This window comes from Rhinoderma darwinii, chromosome 11, assembly GCF_050947455.1.
Source record: "Rhinoderma darwinii isolate aRhiDar2 chromosome 11, aRhiDar2.hap1, whole genome shotgun sequence".
NCBI lineage: Eukaryota > Metazoa > Chordata > Amphibia > Anura > Rhinodermatidae > Rhinoderma > Rhinoderma darwinii.
In genome coordinates, this window is record NC_134697.1 from 27,035,493 (window position 1) to 27,054,739 (window position 19,247).

The 19,247-nt window shown below is 43.5% G+C and overlaps 2 protein-coding genes across 2 annotated transcripts in view; one reads left to right on the top strand and one right to left on the bottom strand.

Annotated features, from left to right (window-relative positions):
• Positions 1-1,570, bottom strand: part of LOC142664175 (disintegrin and metalloproteinase domain-containing protein 9-like) — a 77,472-nt gene extending 75,902 nt beyond the window's left edge. Inside the window, exon 1 of the mRNA XM_075843200.1 lies at positions 1,471-1,570. The gene's annotated coding sequence lies outside the window, so the exon portion shown is untranslated. The remainder of the gene's footprint in view (positions 1-1,470) is intronic.
• C11H10orf88 (chromosome 11 C10orf88 homolog) lies at positions 1,558-12,050 on the top strand. Its single transcript, XM_075843199.1, has 5 exons — positions 1,558-1,964; positions 3,371-3,659; positions 6,731-6,937; positions 9,236-9,561; positions 10,225-12,050. Exons 1-5 carry the CDS (start codon positions 1,816-1,818, stop codon positions 10,466-10,468), a joined length of 1,215 nt encoding a protein of 404 aa, XP_075699314.1. The 5' UTR covers positions 1,558-1,815; the 3' UTR covers positions 10,469-12,050.
• The last annotated feature ends 7,197 nt before the right edge of the window (positions 12,051-19,247 follow it).

The following is a 19,247-nucleotide window of genomic DNA, read 5'->3' on the forward strand; positions in this document are numbered from 1 at the left end:
TTAACGGCTGAGCTGCTCTTTTATGCAGCATTAAAAATCATTGTTGCGGCAGCACATGACGAAAATGGGGACGAATGATCGAAGTAACGAGCGCTCATCCCTATATATAAGCAATCATTGCTCTATCTGAAAGGAGCAAACGAGCGCCAATCATATTTTGGGCTTACAATTTATTTTGCTCTTCTATCCTGAAGCTTCTCCACCTGAGGAGCTCATTCAGACAAATGATTTTCACGTCTGGGTGCTGTCCGGGTATAGAACAGAAAGCACCCGGACTAAACACTGACACATTATAGTTAATGGGTCAATGCCATCCGTGTTTCATGTCAGTGAAAAAAAACTGAAGAATGTCCTCAATTGTCCCAATCCACTGAAAACACCCAAAGGATGGTCACATGACCACAGAAACGCCATTTTCTATTGCTTATAGCATAAAGAGCATTGTGAGATATTTTTCGCGCATATTTAGACCTGGTCTAAAATTCAGGACCACACTGCTCCGGCTCCACTTCTCAAGTGTACGCAACCAACCGTGAAAAACGGAGCAGATGGCGTCCGTGTAGCGTCTGTTTTTGACGCAGACAACAGATAAAGATAGAGAATGCTGCAATTTTTTTTATCATGAAAAAAAACTAACGTTTGAATTGGCCCATTATAGGGGTTTCACTATCAGGGACATTTATGACACATCCACAGTATATACCGTAAATGTCAGATAAATGAGATATAAGGGTTTACTTTTTTCACGTTTTATGAAGTGGAAAAGTTGCAAAGTTCCATTTTAGATAATAAGTAATCTGTACATCTTATTACAAATATCCATAGGATATGCCATAAATGTACGATAGATGCGCGTCTCATCTCTTGGTCCCACACCTATCTCTAGAACAGGAGTCACCTCACCCCCGTCTCGCGGCCGCATCCGGGCGGAAATCAATGGAGAGGTGACTGCGCTTGCTCGGTTGTTTGTGTATAACCCCCAAAATAAATCGATAGTGCTGCGCCCATCTATCGATTCTCCGTCTGGATGTGGCGGCTGTCTGACCATATGGGACGTGGGTCAGGTGACCCCCATTCTGAAGATAGGCGCGGTCCCCAGAGCAGAGGATGTGATTAGATTGGATTAAGCAAAATTACTAAGAACTTGCCATTGCCGATAAAAAATTATTACCAGGACCGACTTGGTGGTGACCGTATTTGGCACCTTTGATGCCAGGTCTCATTGATGCCGAATTTAAGGAATTTTACTATAACTTGTTTTTGGTTACATTTATCATTTTCATGTCAATCTATAATGTAACATTTCTTAATATGAACAGCCGGCCCCCCCATGAATCCACCTCACAATCTATATAGCAGACATGCACACACACTGGGATCTCTCATAACAGTTAAAAGTGACCCACAGCCCACAATTAACAAAACGACGTCACACGTCCAACAGGGGATATCCCCGTGACACATATGTACCAATCAGATACGCCGCAAAGTCATGTGACTCAGTAAAGAGAATTCGGACCACAGCAAAATGGCCGCCCGTGCGTTCCGCAATTGACTGCAGGCAAAGCTTCCGGCTGCGACCGGAAGTTGTGTGTCAGGAATGGTGTCCCCCTTCCCTGGAACTTCCTTCTTCGCTGCTGTCATTGATTTTCATCGCTAATCTACGTACAGCTTTCAGTTCCGCTGTATCGCTGGTATACGGCCGTCATGGCTGCCTGTCATTATCCCTTTATCATACCGCGCTCCTAGCAATGTAACGTTCAAGGTCTTGTCTGTACGTCTCCTTACTCCTCCGTGCGCTGTCCCTGCGCGGTGATGTCTGGACCTCTCTCTGCAGTTTTGGGTGGGCGCCCTCAGCCTCCTATGCTGTGTGCCAGCTCCTGGCAGTGCCAGGCTGAGTTGGTATCTGTGGTGAAGTTGTCCGGTGCTGACTTTCCTGCTGAAGAGGAGGATGATCCCTCTAGGTGAGACCTCACTACATTCTGAATGAAAGAGTCATCCCCATCTAAAGTGATACTATATTTCTAGGATATATCACTTTCTGGTTGGTGGGTGTCCAACCTCTGGGACCCCCACCGATCCTGAGAATGAAGGGGCCGCAGTGCTGGTTTAAGCAGTCCGGCCCCTTGACTGTTTTTTTTTCCCACAGCGGCGTTCCCGGCCACTGAACTAAACCAGCGCTGCAGTCCATTCATTTAAAGGAAGGGTAAGGGTTCCCTAAAGGTCGGACCTCCACGATCATGGAGCGATATGCATCACTTTATTCGCTGAAATGACCTTAAGATTAGTTTATTATTGTTTTGACTGGTTTGTTGCCTATTCGGAGTTCATTTTATGGGTTGGGAAGCTCCTTTATATCTGCCCGTAGCTGAAATCCGCAGTCACGTGCCGTTTTATTGTGGATCGATGCGGTTTTGCAATGCTCGTATTTGTCCGTGGGGTTTTTGCAGGTGAAACTTCTCAAGCACAGGCGAAACCGAGTAGATTTGTAGTAAAACTGCATGCTGTTGCTTGTTCTGGGTGCAATATGGCCGCTTATCAGTCACGCTGGAGCCGCTACGTGGGGCTGAGCACTGATAGCTTGCGGTGTGTCATTGTTATGGATTGGGATGGCTGAGATTTTGACAGTTTGTTGGTTTACGTGACCTTTCTAGTAATCGGCGAGGCCCCCACCGCTGCGAGATACTGAGGTGCTGCAGGTTGCATTGAGTGGGTTTCCACATTTTCTTTGTAACTTTAGGATAGGCCATTAAAAGGGATAGATGATAAGTGCTAGATCGGTGGGGATCCGACTGCTGGGACCTCTATCAATTGACAGGACAGGGTTCCCATGTTATCTGCCCCCCGCATAGCCGTAAGACCGATGTACTTGGCAGTTTCCGCCACTGTCATAGACTTTGAATGCAGCGGCAGGGTCCGTGCTCGACCACTGCTCCATTCAACAGTTTTGCGGACGCAGGACCCCTGTTCTTGCGATTGGTGGACCCTTACTGATCTAGCAGTTACCACCTTTCCAATGGATTTTAAGCAGAATACCCCTTTAATGTGAGGTTTGTGCTCTGTGGCACCTTCACTTCAGTAATTGGCACTTTGTCACTCTCGACCATGTGGTTCCCATTCCCTTGAATGGGGCTAAGCTGCAGTTCCAGGCTCAGACACAAGGAAAATGGCACTGCAGGGGCTTTGAGCTCTGTGACCCCCTTCTGCTGATCGATGGGGGTATCTGGGCCTGATCCTTAACCTGTAAGACTTATGACATTTCCTTAGGACAGACCACACACGTCAAATCCTCACAAACCCCATCAGCTTCCGGCATCCTCCTCCTCCTTTCCTGTCCCTATTTCACGTTTTGTGTTGTGCTTTCTTTCAGAGACCACTGTGTGCTTCTAGAACTACTATCACAGGGGGACAGTCCATGCACCTTGTCTTTACTGTGTGCAGCACAAGGGAAAGATCGAATACTGGGGGTTACTCTCTGCAGTGAAGCAAGGACTATCGAGATTTACGGCGGTTCCCAGGATGGACAAGACGATGAATACTTGGGTACCAGCCGAGGGGAGAGATTGAGCACCTTGACCAGCAGTGAAGAAGACGGCCCTGTTGTTTTGTATAAAACTCACCTGAAGTTTGAGTTCCCTGTGCCGTCGTGTACAGTCAAGGTACGTAGCTATAGATGATAAAGTACATAGAGCTGCTTCCCAGGGGTTCTTACATCTTCTGCCGTCTTGATCCAGAAGAATATAACTCTCTGCTCTCCTGCTCGTAGCTGCGGAGTGTCTCCAAATCCTGCTCCTCCTTATTTCTCATACTCTAAACTCATCTTACTCTAAACTAAGAAGTTCTACTAATCTTATTAAAGGCTATGTACACCTTATTGAATGTGTTTAAAATATTTTTTAGCACTTTTTGAATTGACTTTTGTTAAAAAATGGTTTATTATGATAGAACTTCGTTGTATCCTTTAGACCTAATTCACACGAGCGCATTTCACGTCCGTGTTACGTGCGTTAAAACAACGCACGTCACGCGGACCTATGCAAGTCAATTCAGACATTCAGTGTTTTTCACGCAGCGTGTGTCGGCTGCGTGAAACTTACTGCATGTCCTATACTTGTGCGTTTTTTGTGCATCACGCAGCCATTGAAGTCAATGGGTGCGTGAAAATCACGGACAGCGCACGGACGCACATCCGGGTGCTGTGCGTGATTCAGGCAACAGTTGCTATAGAAATGATGAGAAAAAGAAAACAACTACTTCTCTCTGTTGTTCATTACACCGGTTACCTGTTTCTTAATCTTAAAAATGAAATTCAAAACTCTCCTCCTAATCTACAAAGCTCTCCCTGCAACGCTGCACCGTCATACATCTCCGCCCTCATCTCCAACCTACTTGTGCTAAGTCAATGACCTACGACTCTCCTCTTACCTTATTACAACCTCTTACTCCTGTCCGCAGGACTTCTCCTGTGCTCCCATTCTGTGGCGCTCACTGCCCCGGACCATCAGACTTTCTCTTCACGTTCCCAGTTTTGGGCTAGGATCACACACACAGTTTTGATGCCGTTTTTGGCTCCGCTTTTTGAGCCAAAACCAGAAGTGGGTCCCAATGAAAGGAAAGGTATAACGAAAAGACTCATTCATCTTATTTCTTTTGTGTTCACTTCTGGCTTTGGCTTAAAGAACTGATCCAAAAACTGCATCAAAAATGTGTGTGTTCCTGGCCTTAACCTGTTTACGACGAAGGACGGATATATCTGTCCTATTCAGGTGCTAGTTCCTGCATTAGGATGGATATATCCGTCCTCTGATCGCGTGGGTAGTGCCAGTGTACCCAGGCGATCAGCGGCAGGAGCACGGCTGTTATACACGTGATTGTAACGACTCAAACAATAAAATGAATACATTAATTAAACCGCCGGATGAACGGCGTAAAAAAAAAATGGCAACATTTTTTTTTTTCTCCCATTCCCCCCATAAAAAATAAAATAAAAGTTAATCAATAAGTCCCATGTACGCCAAAATAGTACTAATTAAAACTGCACATTTGCCCGCAAAAATCAAGCCCCCATACGGCCACATTGCCGAAAAAATAAAAAAATTACGTCTCTTGGAATGCGGCGATGCAAAAACAGGTACATTTTTTCTAAAAGGGTTTTTATTGTGCAAACGTAGGAAAAACATATAAAACCTTTACATATTTGGTATCCCCGTAATCGTGCCGACCCATAGAATAAAGGTAACATGTTATTTACGCTGCATAGTAAACGGCGCAAATTTATAACGTGAAAATCAATGCTGGAATAGCTGCTTATTTTCAATTCTCTCCTAAAATAGAGGAATAAATGGAAAAAACTGCGATTCCTCAATTGTTTTTTGGGTTTCGTTTTTACGGTAAAAATGACAACTTATCTTTATTCTGTGGCTCAATATGATTACGGTGATACCAAAACTATATAGGTTTTTTTTATATTTTACTACTTTTATTGATAATTAACTTTTTGTTTAAAAAAAAATAATGTTTTGTGTCGCCACATTCTGAGAGCCATAACTTTTTTTATTTTTTCACCAATTGATCGGGACGAGCTGTAGTTTTCATCGGTTCCATTTTTTTGGTACGTACAACTTTTTGATCACTTTTTATTACTCTTTTTTTGTGACCGAAGTTGACAAAAAAAACAACGATTTTGGCGTTTTACATTTTTATTTTTGACGGCGTTCACCGTGTCCATCAAATAACGCTATATTGTCATAGTTCAGACTTTTACGGATGCGGCGATACCAATTTTCTTAACTTTTTTTATTTTTTACATTACTTTAGGGGGAAAATTGGAAAAGGGGGTTTTTTTTTAGTTTTTTTTTTTTGTTCATTACTAAAATGTTTTTCACTTTTTATTTTTTTTTACACAACGTATTGCAGTATATTGTCATTTTTACAGGCAGGGCTTAACAGAGGCAGAGAGATGGCAGCCCTGGGGGCCTTCATTAGGCCCCTGGGCTGCCATAACAACCGTCATCACCCCCGATCTCACTGTGGGGGGCGATGAGCTGTCAGAGGGGGCTGCCTCCCTCTTTTCAATGCCTCAGATGCTATGGTCGCGATTGACCGCAGCATTTGAGGGGTTAAACAGCCAGGAACAGCGTGGTCGCTGCTCCTGGCTGTTAGTACCGGGTGTCTGCTGTAAAATACAGCCAACACACGCAGCATATGAATCGCGCTTCAAACATCACCCCCCGCACCCGGACTTAATAGCACTTTTACGCAAAGGGGTTAAAATGTGCCAAAGTGCACCAAACGAAATCTAAGCCAACCCAGAGTTGGTATAAGGTAGAGAAATATGTCTAGCCCGTCGAGCAAGATGCACCAAATTTATCATAGAGCGTGCCCCGCAGTGATAAATTTGGCGCATCTTCAGTCTGCTTGGTCTAAGTTAATCTTGTCTAAATCTTGGACATCTTAGAAAATCTGTCACGTGATCCCTTTCTGTATAGACATAAGCATATATATTATATAAGAATACATATTGAAATATACATGTGAGGTGAACATCTAGGGTGCCGGTAATCCTCATATGTAGTACAGAATGAAAGGTCTGTGTGTGTTGCTTCTCGTGGGTTACATTGTGGCCAGTATTTATTAGTAGCACTCACTAAACGTCTATATAAAATACCGCTAGGACTAGACTTGATTTCTGCCCTGGCCTGATGGTAACTTTTCTCTCTTCCTTTTTCAGCTGCTGTCACTTGGTGGCAGGTGCCGGGTCCTAGTGAGGGAGATTTCCGTGCAAATGACCTCCGTCCCTGAAAGATTTTCTCCGGTGCCATATCTGCCAGGGCCGTCCATTAATCTAGATCGTGTGCAGAGTATTATGGACAGCATGGGTGGGAAATTGTCACCTGGGGCAGAGCAGCTCATGACCATGGTGCGTGCCCAGCAAAAGGTGAGTCCGTCCACTGAGATCACGGGACTACAATATCGCTTTTTGCACGATTTTACACAGAAGGAACCTGTGAATCATTTGCTTCATCATTGTAGGTACCATTTAAAGGGAAACTGTCAGCATTTATTTAAGATGATATACTTACCTAAATTTTTATATCTATTTCGAGCCTGCCCTGTTGTGTTACAATTATTTTTTTTAAACAGCTGGATAGTATACTGCGAATATTCTATTGGCAGGGTGGAGTTCCTTGGTTTAGACTGAGTCTGTTGCAAGCCCGGTATGGAGGCGCCAAATCCTCATTCCTTTTATTTAGCTTCTCAAGTGGTGATTGCCCGCTGGTGGATAGATATAGATCTGAGTAATGCAGCCACTGCACTAGCAGGGACGCTTGTGACATCTTATGAAAGTCTAACAAATTTGCTCTACAGACTTAAATCCCCGATCTGTATACCACTCAAACTTCGGTCGGTGGCTGTAGCCTGGAGGACAGCACATGCTCTGCTATGGGTCACTACAGTCCCCTCATACTCCCCTAGGACTCCACTATGGAGTAATCCTTGGTTGCCTCATCTGGAATCATTGCCGGGAGCGGTGATATGGTCAGGGGCAGGGGTCACGTTTCTGGGGCAGATATGTAATGCAGATTCTGGCTTTGTATCCTTTTCTGAACTTCAAGAGAGATATCACATTTCAGGGACATGTTTTTTTCATTATCTCCAGCTACGATATGCCTGTTGTTCTCAATTTGGCTCTTCGTCACCTCAGCTGGGTTTCTCTGGATTAGAGGACCTGCTCGGTGCTCCAGATCTCTCAGGGGTCCTCACTAAGGCCGGATTTACACGAGCGTGTGCGTTTTGCGTGCGCAAAAGGTACTTAACAGCTCCGTGCTTCAGCAGATTATGATGCGTGGCTACGTGGTTTTCACGCCATCATTATGACACTGTTTGTAATCAGAAAAGCACTTGGTGCTTTTCTGTTTTCATTCATACTTTTTACTGCTGTTGTGCGAATCACGCGCGTCACCCGGAAGTGCTTCCGTGTGCTCTGCGTGATTTTCACGCACCCATTGACTTCAATGGGTTCGTGATGCGCGAAAAACGCAGAAATATAGAACCTGTCGGACTCGCGTTGCGCAAAAATCACTGACTGTCTGCACTGCTCCATAGACTAGCATAGGTCCGTGCGAGGCGTGTAAAAGTTTTTGAAAATAAATTCTTTAAAAAAAAGGGAAACTGTCAGCAGTTTTGATCCCCCATAACTGCTGTCAGCATGATAGAGAAGAGTGGGAGGGCATTGTAACCATATATTTTCTCTCGGTCGTTCATGTTGCATGGCTGAGAAATTGATGTTTAATACCCCAGCGCTGTGGTTGCGAGTGCCACCGGGGCAAACACTTGATGTACAAGTTCTACTTCTCTCTCTTCTCTGCACACAGCCAGCCCCTCCTCTCTGCTCTGTGGGATGGCTCTAGCCGTCTCCTCATTGGCCCCTACAGCTGTCACTCAGAGCAGAGAGCGGCACCTGCGACCGCTGCGTTGGGAGAATGAAATGTTGGTTTTTCTGTCTTGCACCGTGCATGACCGAGGCAATCGTTCGTGTCCCCTTCCCCCTATATCGTGCTGTCAGCAATTTTGAAGCCTGAGGCTGGGTTCACACGACCATGTTACGTCCGTAATGTACGGAACGTATTTCGGCCGGAAGACCCAGACCGAACACACTGCAGGGAGCCGGGCTCCTAGCATCATAGTTATGTACGACGCTAGGAGTCCCTGCCTCGCTGCAGGACAACTGTCCCATACTGTAATCATGATTACAGTACGGGACAGTAGTTCCACGCAGAGGCAGGGACTCCTAGCATCGTACATCACTATGATGCTAGGAGCCCGGCTCCCTGCACTGTGTTCGGTCCGGGTCTTCCGGCCGAAAAATACGTTCCGTACATTACGGACGTAACATGGTCGTGTGAACCCAGCCTTAAAACGGACTGTTTCCCTTAAAATACATATATGTTCCAGGCTACATGGATGAGGTGCAGCTACTGATCTCTTGGTAGACACCTTATCCATACAGACTGCTATGTGGACAAACAGAAGTAAACTTTCTTGGGATCTGAATTCCTACATACATTTCGTTGCGTGCCTGGAAGAACTGATTTTAAACACCTTTTAAATTTGGGCTCATCAGAACGCACTTCTATTTTATCAATGTTGATGTTCATAGAAAGCATTTCTGTGGAATTTTTGGCCGATCTGCAGTTGCGATTACTAATCATCTTCATTCCTTTCTTCTTTGCAGCATCAGGCTCCTCTTGGAGCTCACTTAATGCAGCTTTTTAGCAGTTTTCAGCATGGCAGGGATCAAAAGATGGAGGAGACCAGACAACAGACTCTTCTGGCCGGCAAGATTCCTGATACAAAGGTGGAAAATGAAGGTCCAGCCTCTGCGTCTCACCACTCGGCTCCACATGTGACAAGTCCTGAGAGTAATGTGAGATCCATCATGTCTTCACTGCTGCAAAATTCACTGGGCCCGGCTGCAGGTTCACCGGATCCTGACTCTTTGGTGCCTCTTCTGCGCAATCTTTGTGGGGAAACTAGGCAAGAGTCCTGCTTGGCGCCAAAGTAAGTATCTCTTTCCGCTGTATACCTAGAGTAGTCCTATATGGCTCATCTGTTCCAGTACAGCGACCAAGCCATCAGATCTTCGCTAGTGGTTTAGGATCAATTTACACAATCCGTTATGTCATATTCTATTTAAATCCCCAGGAGGGAACAAATCGGCTTTTCTACGTAAGTTTTTTTGGCGTAGAAAGTCTCAAGTGCATCAGAAGTCGCAGTTTGTGCTCACAACATGTGTTGTTGTTTTAGTGGAGTCTAGAGAAGGGGCAGTGCCACCCATGACCCACCACATTTACTATAATTTACTTCAATTATAAGGAATTCTACGCCAGCTCGCATAATTTCCCTTTCCGCCGCACAGACGGCAGAAGTTGCGACAAATTTAGAGGTCGACTAAAGGGGTTATCCAGGATTTAAAAAATTGGTGGCCTATCCTTAGGATATAATAAAACTTTCTAATATACATTCTTTAATTCCTCACAATTTTCAAGAGTTCTGCTTGCTGTCAGTGAATAGACACATTACTTACATTCAGAGGCCCAAACTTATTTTTCTTGCACAACTAAGAGCCGGTTACATTGTACTAGCTGGATTCCAGGACAGGACATATAGATATAGAGAGATATAGACATAGAGATCCCTAGTTAATGTTCTGTTTTATTGCAGAGAAGAAAAGACTGATCCGGCATTGGAGAAGCTTCTTTCTGTCCACATGGAACGTATGGAGAGGACACTTATGTCACATATCGATCAGAGGATGAGAAGTTTGCAGGAACATCTGGACACTAGACTGGACGGGTTAATAAATCTAATGCAAAGCAATTCATTATCCAGAAACTCCGCAGAAAAACTAGTCAATGGCCACAGCGAGCGCGATCATCATAAAGACTGTGAATTGGCCCAGCATTAGTCATGTGACCCTCATGTGGGATTTCTTGCTCGAGCACTTGAATGATCTAAGAGATCTAGATCAGTAAGTTCAATGGTGAATTCTTGTAATTAAATTGACGGGTCTCTAGTAATGACCTGAGAACATTGAATAATGCAGTATCAATATTGTCCTATAGCTCCAAATGCCATGTTAACTTCTCTATAGCGTTTCATTACACACTACCAAGTGTTAACATGTTGTTACCTTCCCATCTTTGCAAGTCTATTGTTGATGGTCATGTATTTTCATAGGTGCTGCTTATCTGGACTGTATTACATGCTGTATTATATGGACATTAAAGGGGTTTTCCAGTTCGGCAAGGTTTGGTATAGGCCATAATGTTTTGATCTGTGGGAGTGTTACATCTGCTGGTACCTCCCACCATACCTAGAACGAAGGGGCTGAAACGCCAGTAAAGGGTATTGGCCCGTTCTGATTTTTTTTTCTCGTGGCTCCGCACTATGCAGGATTGGCAGGGACCCCATTCACTTGTATGCGGCTGTTTTGCAGATCTTTGCACGGAGCCTTTTTTGGGAATGAAGCTGTGCAGAGAAAATACCCCTTCGTTACAGTAGTTTTGGGATCCCCCACTTTTTATCTTGAAGTCCTATCCTTGCAATAGACCATAACATACTTGGAAAAACACTTTTTTAATTTTTAACCTTTAAACAACTTTTCACACTTGTAGATCTTCTTAAAATGGGGAGTAACTTTGCAAATACTTTGCTTTACTGTTTTAAGACCAATCCTGTGTTTTTAGTATTCCTTATTCCATATACAAAGCTGCTTTCAAAATTCTTCTGGTTGCTCTTGGGAACAGCTCAATCTCCCCCTTTACTGTCAAACTTGTCCTAACAGCTGAGCTGTCATTGTTATCTGAGCTCCCACAATGCACTGTTCTCTGGTAACCATAATTCATTTTCCAAATTTTAGTTATCGTTACGAAAACTTCATTCAACTGAGGATTGGCACAAGAGAAATAAAGCTAATGATTTACAGAGTTACTAACAGCTGATATTGAATGTTGGGTGTTGTAAATTGAAATAGAAATTTAGGAGGACCTGTCTCCTCTCCTGACATGTCTTTTTTGTAAATAATTGTATTCCTCATGAAATAATAATTCTAAAACATATTTCTTAGAACTCTACATTGTTTCGTTCCTCTGTTATTCCTCCTAGAAATGTATGAATGCATTAATAACTGGGTGCTACCAGTTGGGGGCGTGTCCCTACACAGGCTGACACTGCCCAATCAGTGCTGACAGAGTGAGACTGGGCAGGGACACACCCCTTTGACAAGGGGAATAGTAACAACCAGTTATCAATTTATTCATGCATTTCCAGGAGGATTAACAGAGGAACAACACAATGCAGAAAGATGATCCAGAATTGCTATTTAATGGAGAATACAATTATGTACTAAAACAGACATGTCAGGAGAGGTGACAGGTCCTCTTTACACTTGCTGTTTTTAAGCCTATGGTTTTAAGAAAGCTGTTAGGGATTGTTCACATCAGCGTTAGGGTCCGTCAGACCTTTCCGTCAGAGGAACCCATCAACGGAAAGGCAAACTGAAACCATAGTTTCCCCGTTTGCATTACCATTGATTTAATTAGTAATTCTTCCGTTGCAAATGGTTTCCGTTTGTTACCGTTCTGTAAGGGTTTCGTTTCCTTCTTTTTTTTATGGTGGAAACCTTACGGAACGGAAACAAACGGAAACCATTTGCAACAGAAACATTACTAATTAAATCAATGGTAATGCAAACGGGAGGTCATGGTTTCAGTTTGCCTTTCCGTTGATGGCTTCCTCCGACGGAAATGTCTGACGGAAACCGAACGCTGATGTGAACAGGCCCATATATTTTTTCATCTTGACTTATTCAGTGCATTTTTGAAAATCCTTTTATCATTTTTAATTGACATTCTCTTATTTTTTTGTTTTGTATGTACAAAAAAAATCATCTGTATTGTCTGAATGCATCCAGTTGACTGCCGCGTTCTTGTATGTCTAGAGAACTGGTATTGGTATTGTTAAAACGTGTGAACTCAAATATTCCACTATATATATATTTCTATTCTAGCAGTATTTATTGTAATGTGTAACCTTTGTATTTAAGGGGTTTTCTCACTTGCAGATTGATGGTATCCGCATTGACCCCATGATGACTCCCACTATGCTGAAAAGCACCTCGGGTTTGGAAGCATTATATGGAATAATAATCAGGCACTTTTACTATCAACAGTTTCCCAATACTTTTTAATATTCCCTGTAGTTGACTTGTTCCATTTTCAGATTTTATGACTAACCATACTGTAAACTTTTATCTATAACCTTACAAACTCTTTAGGGTATGTTCACACTGAGTTTTTTGCAGGCATAAAAACCTGCCTCAAAATTCCTTCAGGAACTTTGAGGCAGATTTTGACCTGCCTGCACCTTCTTTGCCACATTATTCGTCACGGAAAACGCTTTCTCTGCCTCTGCCATTGGTTTCCATGGGAGGTCAGAGACGGAACCACGAGAAGAAAGAGCATGTCACTTATTTTTTTTCAGTTTGTGGGGAAAAAAATGCCTCCACCTCCTATTTGAATCAATGGGAAGCGATTTCGGACGTTTTTTGGCATGTGAAATAGGCCTTAAAGTGGTTGTTTAATCAGAAAAATTCCCTTTCAGTTCGGAGCGAGGATCAGCTGATTTTGCCCCTCTATGATATTAGGGCTTATGGACAGGGGTTGTCTTCATGACACCGCACCTTTTAAAGGGTCGTACAAGTTTTGGAAAATATAGCTGCTTTTTACTAAACACTGCGCCACACCTGTCCACAGGGTGTCTGTGGTATTGCAGATCATCCCCAATGGAACGGAGATGCAATACCAGACACAACCCATGGACTGGTGTGGCGCTGGGCGCTGTTTTTAGAGGAAAGCTGCTGTGTTTTTCTAAATCTGTACAACCCTTTAATTCTCTTTTTGGATTACCTGCTCTCAGTATTTCGATGATGTGGACTTTGCTGTCCGTGGATGTAAAGCAGAACAAGGGCTGAGACATTACACAATAAATAATGATTTGATTTTGGTTGTTTGCCCCCTTTTAATTTTGCAGACTTCACATTGGATTGTTTACATTGTATCCGTGTTAGAATATTTATTCTTGAGTCTTTGATAATCTAATACAAAAACTTCAAATCTGAGACACAAACGTTTCCAATGTTATTTTATTTGTATGCTCGCTGCTTTTTACCTTGACCCCACAGCTGTGATCTATGACTACAGCACAGCTACAGGGAGCCTGAGGTAGTCTGACATCTGCCTCCTGTTTTATGATTGGTTCAGGCTGCTGCTCTCTCCCACCGCATCTCTGGATCTTCAGGGTACCCTCTCACGTAGTGGCCAACAGGCGTTTGCGTTGCAGCTGAAAACCACACAGCCATGCTGTTCGGCAAGGTTTTTATGGCCACATGTTTTTTACGAATAAAACTGCAGTTTACCTGCAAAATCTTCTGACATTGTAGATTAATTAATGGGCGCACGATTTTGCAGATAAACCGCAGTTTTACTCGCAAAACCGTGCACATTTCGTCATACAGCAAGTCCGCATGGTTTTCAGCCGCTTGTTGCTCCCCCAGCGGCCTCTGCGTGAGACCGTACCCTTAGACAAGTCCAGCACAAGCTCTCCGGAGGGTCAGTGCATTATTCTCAGGACATTGCGCCACATATACAGAGGAGAATGAGTCTTCGAAGGGTTACTGGAGAGTAGCTATAAACGGGTGACACCCTGGAGGACTCCGCTCGGCCATGTAAATGGGCGCTATGTAATATCACACCCCCCCCCCCCCCCCTCTCCAGTGGCCGCTGCTGTGGCAATTTGTGGTCACCCACATCTTCAATGGCTGGACCTGTGGTGATCGTCTGATCGCTGCAGTGAATGAAAGGGGGATGTTGAGTTATGACCTCTCCTTTTTTATATTTTCACATTTGGCATATTGAGGTGCTCAAAACAGCCTCCAGAATGGTACTTGAGTGTTTTGTTCCTTCCTTGAGGCCTCTTTTACACTTCCATTATTTGATCAGTATTTTGCATCAGTATTTGTAGGCTGAAACCTCGGAGTGGACATAAAGAGAAAAACTATAATGGAAAGATTTCCACCTCTTCCATGTTTTGGACCTACCCTTGGTTTCACCTTCCAAATACTGGCGAGTGAAAGTTCCCAGAACAACCTGCAACGGGAACAGGTGCAGTATTTATTGTGTTAATATGTCAGGGCATGCTGAGGGTTGTAGTTTTGCAAGAGCTGACTAGTTACTGGCTGGAAGACATTGCTGTATGTAAATGTATTTATTAACCCAGGAGCCAAAGAAACCAACATGTCGTCTAGAAATGCCGCGGACTCCAGCTTACTCCTGGTGAGAGATATCACATACGCTCGGACTTGGCATGTGTCAGGGTCAGGTATGCGATGAAGGGTTAACAGCTGAAATGTTGTTTGTCTTTAGCATTGGGATGGGAGCAGTCACATCTGTTGTGTATACCCAAATGAGATAAGTACAGCAAATAGGAAAACGATGGTGAAGTATTCCAAGAAAATGCTGACGTCTTTTTAGTCGACTATTGATGTGTACAAGTGACTGCTGTCATTTATGGGATACTTTATATTTGGGCTACCAGTTTCTACTTGGGAGCCCCACACACGACCGTGTTCAGTCCGTGATATACGGTCCGTACGTCGGCCGCATTTCCCGGACCGAACACACTGCAGGGAGCCGGATTCCGAGCATCATAATTATCTATGACGCTAGGTGTCACTGCCGCGCTGCGGGACAACTGTCAACCAAACACGCTCGTGTGTGTAGCGCCTTAGACTAAGGCCTTATTTAGATGGCCGTGTTGGGTCCGTGAAATACGGACTGTGTGTCGGCTGTATTTCTCGGACAGACCACAGTTTAGGGAGCTGGACTCCTAGCATCATAGTTATCTATGATGCTGGGAGTCCCTTCCTCCCTACGAGATTACGGTCATGTACTGAAAACTTGATTACATAACGGGACAGTATTTCCATGGAGAGGCAGGGACTCCTAGCATCATCGTTCTCTATGACGCTAGGAGTCCCGCTCCCTGAACTGTGGTCAGTTCTGGAAATACTACCGACATACGGACCATATATCATGGACCAAATACGGCTGACTGAATAAAGCCTTAGGAACCTAGGACTTGTTTCTAGAAGTGTTACTATAACGTACATTACTGATATGTACACAAGGTAAATGGATGTAATGTATTGCCGTATGTCATAATGTGCAGTAGGGACCATTGAGAATTCTGCGTTGTGGCTCCAGCGGCAGCGACTGATGATCGCACACTTGGTCGATGAGTAAATGTTCAGGTTCAGGACACCCACTGGGAAATCGTCTGTCTTCCTCTTAAAACAACCAAGACTTAAATATAAATTGAACTCGCTAAAATCTCTTTTTCACTTAACCCCTTCACTATTTAAGATTGGAAAAACCGTCACCAAAATGTACATTTTTATTTTATTATTTATCTTGAATTTATATCTTGGGTAGGAATAATTGGTGTATAATTTGGGTGCCTAGATTGTATGTTTTAAAAAGGTCTTCCCATCTTAGACATTTATCATATATCCTGTGGATATGCCATAAATGTCTGATCGAGAAGTCTCCGAGCTGGGACCCGCATCTATTTCTATAACAGGTCCCTGCCCGGTGAGGCTGCCCCATCCAGCTGTAGACTCAAATAGAGAGGTGTTCCGGACTGCAGAAACTGCGTGGGATCGCGAGCTCGGTTGTTTCCGTCATCCTGGTCACCTCTGCACTGAGTCTCCACCTGGATGTGGCGTCGCATCACTAGGCCGGAATGGTGTTGGGGTACTTCCGTTCTCGAGATCCTCTGGATATGCCATAAATCTCTAACATGAGAATTCCCCTTTCCGCCGCAACCGTTTATAATTTTAATTTTTTCTCATTCCAAGAGCCATAACTTTTATGTTTCAGTTGACATAGCCGTATGAGGGCTTGTTTTTTGTTGGACGAGTTTTAGTTTTTAATCCTATCATTTATTGTACCATGTAATAAACAGAAAAAAATCATCTTTGTCGGATGAATTGAAAAAAAGGATTTTCTCTACTGTTTTTTTGGGGGTTTTGTATTTACGGCGTTCACCATGCGGAAAAATCTACATGTTGACTTTATTCTGTGGGTTAAGATAAGATTACTGAGATATAAAATTTGTCGTTTTATTTTTTATATTTTTTAATATATATTTTACAACTTTTGCACTTTTTAAATTAAAATCTAATTTTGTGTCGCCATATTCTGAGAGCAATAACTTTTTTACTTTTTTCATTGATGGAGCAGTGTTGGGGCTTGTTTTTTGCCGGGCGTGCTGTAGTTTGGGACCACTTTGAGGTGCATACTACATTTGGGTCTCTTTTTATTTCAATTTTTTTACGAAAAAAAAGTTCAACAAATTTAGGAGAAAAATAAATGAAAAATATTTTAAAAACCACACAGTGAATATCGTAAAAACAAAACTCCAACAGACAATGGTGTACATGCCCCCCCAGCTCCCCAAAAAATAAATAAATGTTATACGTTATATGTAACCCAAATTGCTACCACTAAAACATACAACTCATATTTAAAAAAACAAGCACTTTGCATAAATAATTTAAAAAAAAGTTATGGCTTTCAGAATGCAAAGATAAAAAAAAATTGTTACAAAAATTGCTTTGTCCGAATAGAACATCGCTTTTTAAAGCAGGTACTGACCATATGGGAGTGGTCATTTAAACAAAAAAACTAAAGTACAGATTTACTCTATTCTGTGGATTAAATACCTGCAACTCCACATTATTTCTGGGAATGGAACAACTTAAAGAGACTCTGTCACCACATTATAAGTGCCCTTTCTCCTACATAAGGAGATCGGCGCTATAATGTAGGTGACAGTAATGCTTTTTATTTAGAAAAACGATCTATTTTTACCACGTTAGGAGTGATTTTAGCTTTATGCTAATTACTTTCTTAATGCCCAAGTTGGCGTTGTACAGAGGAGTGTATGACGCTGACCAATCAGGGACCAATCCGCGTCATACACTTCTGTCCGTTCATTTAGACAGCGCATAGTGACACTGCATTGTTCACTATGTGCTGTCTTAGGGCGAATTCACACGAACGTGAATTGCGTCCGTGCAGGTCACGTGCTTTTCACGCGCCACGCACAGACCAATACAAGTCTATGGGGCAGTACAGACAGTCCGTGCTTTTTGTGCAGCGTTTGTCCGCTGCGTAAAAAGCGCGACACGTTCAATATCTCGGCATATTTCGCGCATCACGCACCCATTGAAGTCAATGGGTGCGTGAAAACCACGCAGGTCGCCCGGAAGCACTTCCGTGCGAACTGCCTGTTTCGCGCAACAGCTGTCAAAAGGATGTATGTAAACAGAAAAGCACCACGTGCTTTTCTGTTTACAAACATCCAAAGGGTGTGTCATAATGATGGTGGCTGCGCAAAAAGCACGCAGCCGCGCATCCAATGATGCTGCCTCACAGAGCAGGTAAGTGGCTTTTGCGCAGGCGAAACGCTGCATGTTTTGCGTGCGCAAAAACGCCACGCTCGTCTGAATCAGGCCTTATACTGACATATTTACGTTACTGAAGTGTCTTGACAGTGACTAGACATTCCTTCCAGCCAGGATGGGATGTCTATTCGCAATCCCGGCACTTCGTTAACGTTCCTGTGGTACTTTTACAGCAGAGCAAAGTGTAATCTCGCTGTAACCTGTCATTTACAGCATGATCTCGCAAGATTACGCTTTGTTCTGCTGTAAATACCAAACAAACATTAACGAAGTGCTGGGATTGTGAATAGACATCCTGTCCTGGCTGGAAGGAATGTCTAGTCACGGTCTAAACTCTTCAGTAACGTTAATATGTCAGTATAAGACAGCACATCGTGAACAACGCAGTGTCACTATGCGCGGAGTAGATAGGGAGACGTGCATGACACTGATTGGTCAGCGTCATACACTCCTCTGTACAACGCCCACTTGGTCTGAAGTAAAATCACACCCACTTGGGCATTAAGAAACTAATTAGCATAAAGCTAAAAATCGCTCCTAATGTGGTAAAAATAGATTGTTTTTTCTAAATAAAAAGCATTACTGTCACCTACATTATAGCGCCCATCTGCTTATGTAGGAGAAAGGGCACTTATAATGTGGTGACAGAGCCTCTTTAAGGTAACATTAGGACAAAACTAATGTTGTGTGGTGCAGGGCGTGAGTGGGCGGAGCATGACACGGAGTTAATGCCAAAGGGACAATCCCTGTATCATACTCCGCCGCCTTAGTCCCTACGCCAGGTTATAACACCATATAAGGCTGGATTTACACGGGATGGAAATGCTGATTTTCCGCAGCAAAATTTGCATGTTTTACGTATGGATTTTGCTGCGGGTTTCACCATTTCTACATTGAAAAGGCTAAAATCTGCACTGAACATCCAGAGCAGACTGCACATGCTGCAGGTTTGACAATCCGCTACATTCTCTGATTTCAGTCTGGAAAATGTTCAGCAGCAGATTTCCGTCCTGTGTGAATTCAGCCTAAGGGTATGTGCACACGCACTATTTACGGACGTAATTCGGGCGTTTTTGCCCCGAATTACGCCCGAAAATAGCGCCTCAATAGCGCTGACAAACATCTGCCCATTGAAAGCAATGGGCAGACGTTTGTCTGT